This window comes from Nicotiana tabacum, chromosome 10, assembly GCF_000715075.1.
Source record: "Nicotiana tabacum cultivar K326 chromosome 10, ASM71507v2, whole genome shotgun sequence".
NCBI classification, from domain to species: Eukaryota; Viridiplantae; Streptophyta; class Magnoliopsida; order Solanales; family Solanaceae; genus Nicotiana; species Nicotiana tabacum.
In genome coordinates, this window is record NC_134089.1 from 42,827,927 (window position 1) to 42,839,176 (window position 11,250).

The 11,250-nt window shown below is 39.1% G+C and overlaps 1 protein-coding gene across 1 annotated transcript; it reads right to left on the bottom strand.

The window, feature by feature from the left end:
- Positions 1 to 10,389: 10,389 nt before the first annotated feature.
- Positions 10,390 to 10,854, bottom strand: LOC142165094 (uncharacterized). The gene has a single exon (XM_075223724.1). The coding sequence runs from the start codon at positions 10,852 to 10,854 to the stop codon at positions 10,390 to 10,392; it is 465 nt and encodes a 154-aa protein (XP_075079825.1).
- Between the last annotated feature and the right edge of the window lie 396 nt (positions 10,855 to 11,250).

Below are 11,250 nucleotides of genomic sequence, written 5' to 3' on the forward strand. Positions count from 1 at the left end.
GGCCGAGCAACCAAGACCTGATGAGCAAAAACGGTTTTGACAGGTTACTCGAGGGCAAGGAAATGCTGAGGTTATTGGAGTATAATTTCAACATGGATCCTACAAGTATAGTGTCGGCCATAGGACCTATCAAAGAGACCAAGTGGCCTAGATCACTGCAGTCCGATCCCGCTAGAGGGATCACAGTTGGTGTGTAAGTACAACGGTACTCACAATCATAGGACCAAAGATCGTTGACATCTATGGGAAGAAGTAGCTCGATTATTCAACAATGGGTACCTTCGAGAATTCCTAAGAAAACGGGCCAAAATCATTTCAGAAACAGGGATGCCAACAAATATGTTGAACAAGAGGAGCCCCGACACGTGATCAACATGATCATTGGGAGAGTGGATGTCCCCCAAGGGCCAATGATAAAACGCACCAAAGTTTCTATCACAAGGAAAAAAACCGAGATTATATCTAGAAAGGGGCCATCTCGTTCAGCGAAAAAGACTCTGAGGGCATCATCCAGCCATACAATGATGTACTTGTAATATCCGTACTATCAACTAATCTCGAGTTAAACGTGTGTTGATTGATCCAGGTATCTCGGCCAACATCATCCGATGGAGGGTCGTATAACAACTATGATTGTTGGAACAAATCATACTGGCGGTCTAGATGTTGAATGGATTCAACATGGCGTGCAATACAACGAAGGGTGAGATAACTTTACTAGTAAATACTGTCGGGACTACCTAGGAACAAAGTTGTACGTGATCGAGGGGGATATGAGGTACAACACCTTGTTCGGAAGACCATGGGTTCACAACATAAGATCGGTGCCTTTAACCTTACATCAGGCGTTGAAATTTCCCACTCTGGGAGGAGTGAAAACAGTCCACAGGGAACAGCCGACCATACGGGAGATGTTTGCTATCGATGAAGTAATCTCGGTGCCCACAGTTTCGACATCAAAGATCAGGGAATTGGCCGAAGAAAAGGAAACCAAATAGCAATCAATGATCCCGACCTCAACCGGGCAGGAAAAACAAGAGGAGTACATAGCGAATAAGGAGAATGATTAAATCGTCCCGGGATCTTTTATAGTACTCGATGACACCGTTGCCACTAAGTCAACAATCGAGGAATTAGAACATATTATACTGATGGAGCGCTTACCGGATCGTAACTCCCGCGATCAGGAAAAAATTTATTGATTTTCTTAACGCTAATGCCGATTGTTTCGCCTGGTCCTATTCAGATATGACTGGGATCCCATTGGAGGTAACAAATCATAAATTGAGCCTGGATCAAAAGTTCCATCCTATCAAACAAAAGAGAAGGTCGCAGTTTGAGATCAAACACGCGTTCATCAAAGACGAGGTATCTAAACTTTTGAAAATAGGTTCCATTCGGGAAGTTAAGTACCCGGATTAGTTAGCTAACGTAGTAGTCGTGCCTAAAAAAGGAAATAAACTTAGAATGTGTGTAGATTATAAGAAGCTAAATATAGTGTGTGTCCAAAGAATTCATTCCCTTTTCCTAACATCGATCGAATGATCGATGCGACGACCAGACATGAGATACTAAGTTTTCTCGATGTTTATTCTGGGTGCAACCAAATTCGGATGGACCCAAGAGCTCAAGAAAAGACTTCTTTCATAAGTAAATTTGGCACTTACTGTTATAACGTGATGACGCTTGGGCTAAAGAACACCAGTGCTACGTACCAACACCTAGTTAACCGGATGTTCGAAGAACAAATAGGGAAATCAATGGAGGTTTATATTAATGATATGTTGGTTAAGTCCCTGCAAGCAGAGGACCGTTTGAAACATTTGCAAGAAACCTTCGACATATTGAGGAAGTATAATATGAAGCTAAACCAGGAGAAGTGTGCCTTTGGGGTTAGCTTGGGCAGGCACCTCGGATTTATTCTATCTAACCAGGGAATAGAGATCAACCCGAACAAAATAAAATCTATAGAAGATATCATTGTAGTTGATAATGTTAAGGCAGTACAAAGACTGACCATGTGGATAGCTGCGTTGGGCCGATTTATTTCGAGATCATCAGATAAAAGCCATCGATTTTTCTTATTATTGAAAAGGAAGAATGATTCTCTTAGACTCCGGAGTGCCAACGACACTTAGAAGAACTCAAGTGATACCTATCGAGCCCTCCCTTGCTACACACTCTGATGGCGGTCGAACAACCATACCTCTACTTGGTGGTTTCCACGGTGGCGGTAAGTGGTGTCCTGGTCTGGGAGGAAAAAGGTATGCAATTTCCTATTTATTATGTTAGTAGGACCCTAGGCGATGCCAAAATAAGGTATCCGCACTTAGAAAAATTAGCGATCGCCTTATTAAGCGCTTCTAGTAAATTAAAATTGTACTTTCAATGCCACCCCATATTTGTCATGACCTCGTACCCACTGAGGAATGTCATGCACAAGCCCAAGCTCTCGGGACGATTGGCTAAATGGGTCATAGAAATTTGAGGGTACGTGTCATGACCCAAACCAATGGGCCGCGACGGGTACCCGATACCTTACCCAACTAAGTACCAACATAACATAACTTTTTATGGCATACTATCATAGATAACTGAGTCGGAAGGCTGTCGTGAGTTAAGTAGAATACAACATATGATACCAATTTATACATAAGACATATGGACCTATAAGGCTAAAATAACCACACGTATACTTAACATAGGCCGACAAGGCCATACAATCTTTTACGTTCATGACATATGTCTATAAGCCTCTAAAAATACATAATATTCATAAAGATTGGGACAGAGACCCACCAAACCAAATAATACACATCTAAATCATACTAACCAAACAAGCTCCAAAGCAAATGGAGCGCACCAATATCTTCCGCTGAGCTAATAGCCTACTTGGAGGGCTCTCGACCGGTCTACCAGGACTTGCGGGCATGAAACACAGCGTTCCCAGGCAAAAGAGACGTCAGTACGAATAATGTACCGAGTATGTAAAGCACATAAATAAGTACATGGAAGAAATATAGAGTAAATAACTCAACCTGTAAGTTTGGAAAACTTTATAAATCATGAAATACTTATAGTGTTATGCATATGCGTATGAATGTCATGTCGTGCATAGGTACATGTTTCATATCATCATCAGCCTCTGAGGGCATCCCATCATATCATTTCAACCACTGTGGGCAAATCATCAATGTATACTAGCTGATCAGGTGGTGGTACGTATATAACGCCGTAACCTTTTTCCATATCCCATATTTATATAATATACATATATACGTGTATATAATGCCATCTGGTCATTGGTAAATGTAAATGAATGCGCGTATATAATGCCATCTGGTCATGGGTCAATGTACATGAATGCAATGCATGATAAGTACGGTAATAAAAAATTTTGGAATGTCATAAGACCATTATGTCTTTGAGTAATATCATGAAGTAAAATTTTTCAACTTGCGTATTTTTCTGAGACCCATGAACAAAGGATAAAATAATAAGATACATGATAATTCAAGAACGTAGTCATTTCTAATACTTCTATAAATAGAGTCATTTGTGAAAGTTGTGCATTTGCTCGTTTCGTTTATATCGTATGGATCATGTCAAAAGAAAGAAGGGATAGCCTTAACATACCTGAGTCGATTCTCTTGAGAAATATTACACCTTACTTCATTAATATTGCAAAATCTCACGTTAATTTGAAATCTTGGGCGCAACTTATATGTTATATATTATGCATTTGCATATTAGATTGTTTGAACGTGATTTCTATGTAAGAACATCTTGTTGGACTATAAAGTTTGAAACATATTTTTTCTAAAATTTCATGGACTCTTTCAGAAGAAGTGTAGTAAATGAATTCTAATTTGTGGAGATTGTTATCTTTAGTTTAGGTGGGTCCCTCGTTGGAAGATTGGTGTCACCCTAGGCGTGACATCTTTCCCATTTTCATGCCACCTATTAGTAATGACTTATGAGTCATTTTAAATTGAAGGAGAGGCGGCCATCTCATACTTGTTAAATACTTATCCACTATATCCCCAATTAATTAGATAAAGTCCTGGTACCCGGTAATTAACCAATTACCCGTATAATTAAGAATTGTCTTAAATTACTTAAAATTCTACTTATTTTTAATTCCCTTATATATATCATACTATCATGGTCATATGGCATTTTGTATGGTACTAGTCCATAAATATCGGGTATTAGCGCTCAGCCCGTATATTATCCCAACATGCCAAACTTAGACGATTTTTTTTTCTTTGACTTGCTTCCCCTTTCATCTTTACGAATTTACTCATCACTTGTGAAATAGCATAATCCTTATAATCTCCAAATAATCTTTTCCTTGGACTGATGTCAATTACTTTACGACAAATTCAACGTACAATACTACAGGGTGCAACATCGTCATAACTTAATACCGCGAAGCGTAACATCACCGTAATGTAATACTGCTGGGTGCAACACTGTCATAACTTAATACTGCAAAGCGTAACATCACCGTAATATAATACTGCAGGATGTAACATTATCGTAATATAATACTACGGGACGCAATATCGACATAATATTGCGGGGCGTAACATTATTCCCCCCTTTGGAACATTCATCCTCGAATGTTGACTGATGCTCTTATTATTTTCATAACTTATAGCTCTTGTGAATACCTTAATACTCTCCTTGCCATTTAGATAGTTGTTCTGTAAATAAATCCAAAGTCTAGGGTATTCCCCCCTTTAGGCCTTTTTCTCACGCCACGACTTGTAGCCTGAATCCTTCCAATCTCGTAACTGTTGCTACCTTCTTTCATGCAGCTTGTTACACCTCCTTTTTCTTACCCCGAGAAGGAGTATAGGGGATTTTTTTCCAATTTAAGTGACAATCTAGACGTGATTATTTATTTATTGTTCAGAGTCGCCACTTGGGATAATTTATGGTGTCCCAAGTCACCAGTAAAATCCCCAATCGAGGAAAGATTGACTCTGTTTTACAGTCCACGAACACAGAAATCCGGGTAAGGAATTCTATTAACCCGGGAGAAGGTGTTAGGCATTCCCGGGTTCCGTGGTTTTAGCACGGTCGCTCAACTATTATTATTGTCGTATTTTTCTGATTAAGTACATATTTAAAAACCTATGTGTATTTTATTCCTTTTAAACCGCTTTTAATAATCCAATTGTTTTACAACTAATTATTGATTACACGTTTGCGAATCACGTCACGGGAACCGTACCCACGATCCACAACGTGTTTATTTTATCAAAAATTAAATTATGGCTGGGTCGCATAAATATACCCCCGGATTTAGAAATTAGGCATCATAGCTATGTCACGGGAACCGTACCCGTAGCTATAACAATTTATTTAATTAAACGTGCCTAAAGCAAACTACAAAAGTTTAAGGCATTTTCTACACTAGTTAAGATATCGATGTGAGGGTCATAGACTAGGTGATTGGATGACACACCTCAATTTTATTAAAGAAAAAGTATTCAACTAAGTGAACTACGGATATTCATTTTAAAAACTAATTTGAAATTAAATATCACAACCACGCCATGGGAACCATACCCGTAGTTGTGGTGATTTAATTACGTGCCTAAAGCAAGCTACGAATGTTCAAAGTTGTTTAACTCCCATGCGTTTGAGATTGCTTGTGAAAATCTAAAGTTTATGTAAAATATTTACGCCTACTGTTCCCCCTCTATTGCCCTATTTTCCTTCTTAATTAACTCAAACTAAGATTAAAGTTCTCATCCCTATCAATCAAGGAAATAAACAGTGACATGAATAATTACAAACAACTACTACCAACCTAAACTTCCTTTAAATTAAACATGATTCATATGTATTAACTCTAAAGAAGGAAGATGGCAGATCAATATGTAACCATACCAAGCAGTAAATGGTCAGCTCAAGCGTGAATCCGTAGATCAACCCATGGCAAAATAAACCAAGTTAACTAGGACTACATAATGAAAGATAAGCAAGAGCAACAGCTGAACAAAAACCATTCATAAATGTTGTAACATAACAAAACAAAATGAAAAAAGTAAATCTCACATTGCACCTTCGTCGAAACGGGATTAGTCACTGTTAACCGGACCAAAAATGGAGACCTCGAACGGAATTACGGTCCAGACCTCGAAACTCGCCAGAGTCAATGACGCCACTACCACAACGATGACGACACTGGAGCAACAGTCAAACGACACACACGTAGGAATCGCCAAAGAACTGATTCCGGCTAAACTCGGCGCAAAACGTTACAAAATCCAGAACTTGTTAGATCTAAACTCATCTGACATAGAAGTAAATCGCACGAGAATAATGGTTATGAAACATGTTCGATTGTGAGAGAGAATTGAGAAGGAAGAAGAGAAATTGAAATTGTATTCTAAAATCTGAGTTTTCTCGTTACATACAAGGCTGTATATACAGCTTCTCCACTACTTAGATGACAACATATGTATAGCTGTCAATTAACTATCTTTTTTTTTTTTGCTAGCTTGCACACTCCTAGTTGTATTTTGTGCACTTTAAACCCCATATGCTAAGACTCTCCCTCAAGCTGGAGGGTGGAAAGCATCAAACACTCCAAGCTTGGAAAGAAGGAAGGAATGTTGAGCAACACCAAGTCCCTTTGTCAAGAGATCAGCCAACTGAAGTTTGGTCGAAATGTGATGAGGAGCAAGCAAGCCAGACTTGATTTTTTCTCGAACAAAGTGACAATCTATCTCAATGTGCTTTGTTCGTTCATGAAAAATGGGATTTGCTACTATTTGAAGTGCAGCTTTACTATCACAATAGACATCAACAGGCTGATGTATTTCAATACTCAATTCTTGCAGCTATCCAACAAGCCAAGTAACTTCAGCTGTTACTGCAGCAAGGCTTCTATATTCAGCTTCAGCTGAGCTACAACTCACTGTCTGCTGCTTCTTTGACTTCCACGACAATAAGGAATCTCCAAGCTTGACAGCATATCCAGTGATCAATCTTCGAGTGTTTGGGCAAGCTGCCCAGTCTGAATCACAGAAGGCAGAAAGGTGGGTGATATGACCTTTCTTGAGGAAAATCCCAAGTCCAGGTGACCCCTTAATGTACCTAACCACTCGAAGTGTTGTAGTTAAGTGTGATTGTTTGGGGTGCTGCATGAATTGGCTAAGAACTTGCACAGCAAAACAAATATCAGGCCGTGTAATGGTTAAATAGAGTAACTGGCCTACTAGTCTTTGATAGCTCCACATATCTTGCAACTCTTCATCACCATTGTGCCCAACATGCTTGTCATATTCTGTAGTGGTCAATTTCTGATTTAGCTCAATAGGGGTAGATGCAGGTTTAGCAGCAGTCAAGCCTGTGGAAGAGATTAATTCCAGTGCATATTTTTGTTGGTTCAACAATATCCCCTGGTCTGATCTCATCACCTCAATCCCCAAAAAATATCTGAGCTCACCCAAATCCTTGACCTTAAAGTTGTTATACAATGTGTGTTTGGCCTCTTCTACTAAGGAGATACTACTGCCTGTAATCAAGAGATCATCAACATACACCAATATAATCACAATGTCATGTGACATTTGTTTGGTGAATAGAGAATGATCATATGCACTCTGTTGATACCCTGCTCCCACTAAGGCATCTGTGAGTTTAATATTCCATTGTCTTGAAGCCTATTTCAGCCCATAGAGTGACTTCAACAACCTGCAGACTTTGTTCTCCCCCTGTCATTTAAAACCCTATGGCAAAACCATGTAGACTTCTTCATAAAGGTCCCCTTGGAGGAATGCATTATTGACATCCATTTGATAGAGGCTCCATCCCTTTGAGGCTGCTATACTTAAGACAGTTCTCACAGTTACCATTTTGGCAACTGGTGAAAAAGTCTCATGATAGTCTAGCCCTTCTTGTTGTATGTATCCTTTAGCTACCAACCGTGCCTTAAACTTGTCAATCTCACTAGATGACTTATACTTGATCTTAAACACCCATTTGGAACCAATAGGTTTCTTTCCTTCTGGTAAATCAACTACTTCCCAGGTATGGTTCTCTTCAAGTGCCCTGATTTCTTGATCCATGGCTTCTATCCACCTTGGATCATTTGCAGCTTCTTTGAAGGATTGTGGTTCAGTTAAAACTGAAAAAACATTGAGGAATGACTGGTAGGCATGAGATAGATGATCATATAAAAGGACATTAGAGATAAAGTACACAGTATTTGTATGTGTCTTGGCCTCAGTGATGTAGTCCTTAAGCCATATAAGAGGTTTTCCCTTTCCTTGTCGATCAGATTTCCTAGGAGGTGCCACTATAGATGGTGGTTGTGAGTGAATAGCTTCTGACCCTGCTTCTTCTATGCTTGTCTGGGCTTCTGGTTCCAAGATTATAGGAGAGGGATTCTCATTTGCTGAAGCACCTGCTGGGATCTCATGGTGTATATGGGACTCTGCATGAACTGTGGCTGAATCCAAATTATCTGAAGTTTCATAATTATCACTACATTCTGCATGGTCTATGACCAACTCCATATCAGCAGTCTCCACCTCTGTGGTGCCATTTGAATTAACTGGCACTTGTATGTTCTGAGATGGAGTTGTAATTATAGGAGCTTGTGATTCCACAACTGGAGGTTGTGAAGCAAATAGATCCTTTTTATAGTCTGAATCAGCAACCCTTGCAAAAGGAAAACTCTGCTCCCTAAAGATCACATCTCTGCTAACAAAATTATTTCTATTCTCTAAATCATAGAACCTATAACCCTTTTGCGTTTCTGAGTATCCAATGAGAACAACCTTCTTAGCTCTAGTTGTAAACTTATCACCTTTAGGTAAGTTGCTTGCATAACATAAGCAACCAAACACCCTTAAGTGATCTATTCTAGCTGACTTTCCAAACAACAGCTCATAAGGAGATTTTCCTTGCAAGATATTGGTAGGTAGCTTATTTATCAAATATACTGCTTTTCTTACACAGTCACCCCAAAATCTCTTAGGAATTGAGCTTTGAAATTTCAAGGCCCTTGCAACCTCCAGTATATGCCTATGCTTTTGTTCAACCACCCCATTTTGTTGTGGGGTGTATGGACAACTACTGTGGTGTATAATTCCCAGAGAAGCAAATAAATTATTACATTGAGAGTTGAAAAACTCTGTACCATTATCTGATCTAACAATCTTCACAACAGCTTCAAATTGAGTCTTTATCATTGCAAGAAAGTTTTTAATCAAAGTAACCACTTCACATTTAGACTGTATTAAGCATACCCAAGTAAACTTGCTGTAATCATCTACTATTGTGACAAATAAAGCTTTATGTCATATGTAGGTACCTTATGAGGTCCCCAAACATCCATGTGTACGAGTTGAAAACAACTACTTGATCTAGTGCTACTAGTTGGAAATTGTAATCAACATTGTCTTACTAAGGGAAATACTTCACAGTTGTTTTCTTTTCTTGTCTGTATTTTATTCTTTAGTTCTGAAATATGCTGCATTGCCTTGGTTTATGCATGACCAAGCCTCAGATGCCATAGTGTCGTTTCTCCATGTTCCTTCAAAAAACTGATTGCTGTTGTTGGCAAATTTTCTCTTATTAGGTACAACCCATTATTCTCTCTACCAATCTCCATCACCTTGCCATTGTAGAGACCCTGAAATATACAAAAATCAGGATAAAATCCAACTGAGCAACATAATTGCCTAGTGAGCTTAGACACTGACAGTAGGTTGAATTTGAATTTTGGCACATACAGTACTCCCTCAATAGTTTTATTCCCTAAAACTACTGCATTTCCTGTATGTGTAATTTCTGCTCTACTGCCTGTAGGCAACTGTACTCCATCTGCTTTATGATCTGCTTTTCTAAGGTTATTTAAGGTATCCTTACAATGTGTCACATGGTGAGTAGCACCTGAATCCACTATCCAAACTTGATCACTAACACCTGCATTTGACATTAATGTAAAGATACCTGTAGTATTAGTGGAACACTCATCTGTAGTAGTCTTCTGCAATAGTTTACCAGTTGTTTGTACTGCTCCTCAGTGAAGAAATTTCCTTGTGTGGGGAGCATTGGCACATGTTTCTCTTCACTAGTTGCATTGTTCACATAAGTTTTGCCTCCTGAGTTTTGCCCTTTCTTCTTGCTTTTGAAATCTGGTAGATATCTCACTATCTTGTAGCAGTTTTCCTTTAGATGGCCCTTGTAACCACAGTGATCACAGATTAATCCTGACCTTTTTTGTTTGAATTCATGACCTTTACTTGCCAACATTGTAAGAGGATCTTTCAATGTATCTGTGACTCCAAGAGTCCTTTGACTTTTTTCTTGTGTAACTATAGCATAGGCTTCATTCATTGTAATTACAGGCCTTTTTGCCTAGATATTACTTCGAATGTTACCATAGCTCTCGTTCAATCCCATAAGAAACTGTAATAAACGAATGTTTTTCAGAAGTTCCACTGAAGGCCTACACTCCTCACAGTCACATGAAGCCAAAGGTGCTATGACGTTCAGTTCATCCCATAGATCCTTCATCTTCGAGTAATAGCTAGTGACCGAGTCTGTTCCTTGTCTCAAGGTTGCAATAGCAGTCCAAAGATGATATATCCTAGTTAAATTTGACCTATCAAACCTTTCTTGGAAGTCAGCCCATACCTTCTTTGCATTCGATGCATAGACAATACTAGGCATCAACTCATTTGAAACAGTGCTACCAATCCACGATAGAACAATTGCATTACATTTTTCCCATTGCTCTGCTAACGCGCCTTTATACATACTTTTTACACACGATCCATCCACAAATCCAAGCTTGCCCTTTCCTCGGAGTGCTAATTTCATCGCCCTGCTCCACAGTGTGTAATTTTCTGGGCCTTTGAGCTTGAGCGGAATTAAGACTAATCCAGGAGCATCTCAAGCTTGCAAAAACAATGGATGATTATGATTGAGTGAGTTGATTTCATCTTCTGCCATGGCTGCCCTGAAAATTGAGCTCAGAATTTCAGTATTCCTTTGCTCTGTATTTTGCCTCTGTGTTCCTGCCGTAAAGTTGAATCTCGCCGGAGCTAGATCGGAGTTAAAGCCCGCTCTGATACCATGTTCGATTGTGAGAGAGAATTGAGAAGGAAGAAGAGAAATTGAAATTGTATTCTAAAATCTGAGTTTTCTAGTTACATACAAGGCTGTATATACAGCTTCTCCACTACTTAGATGACCGCATATGTACAGCTGTCAATT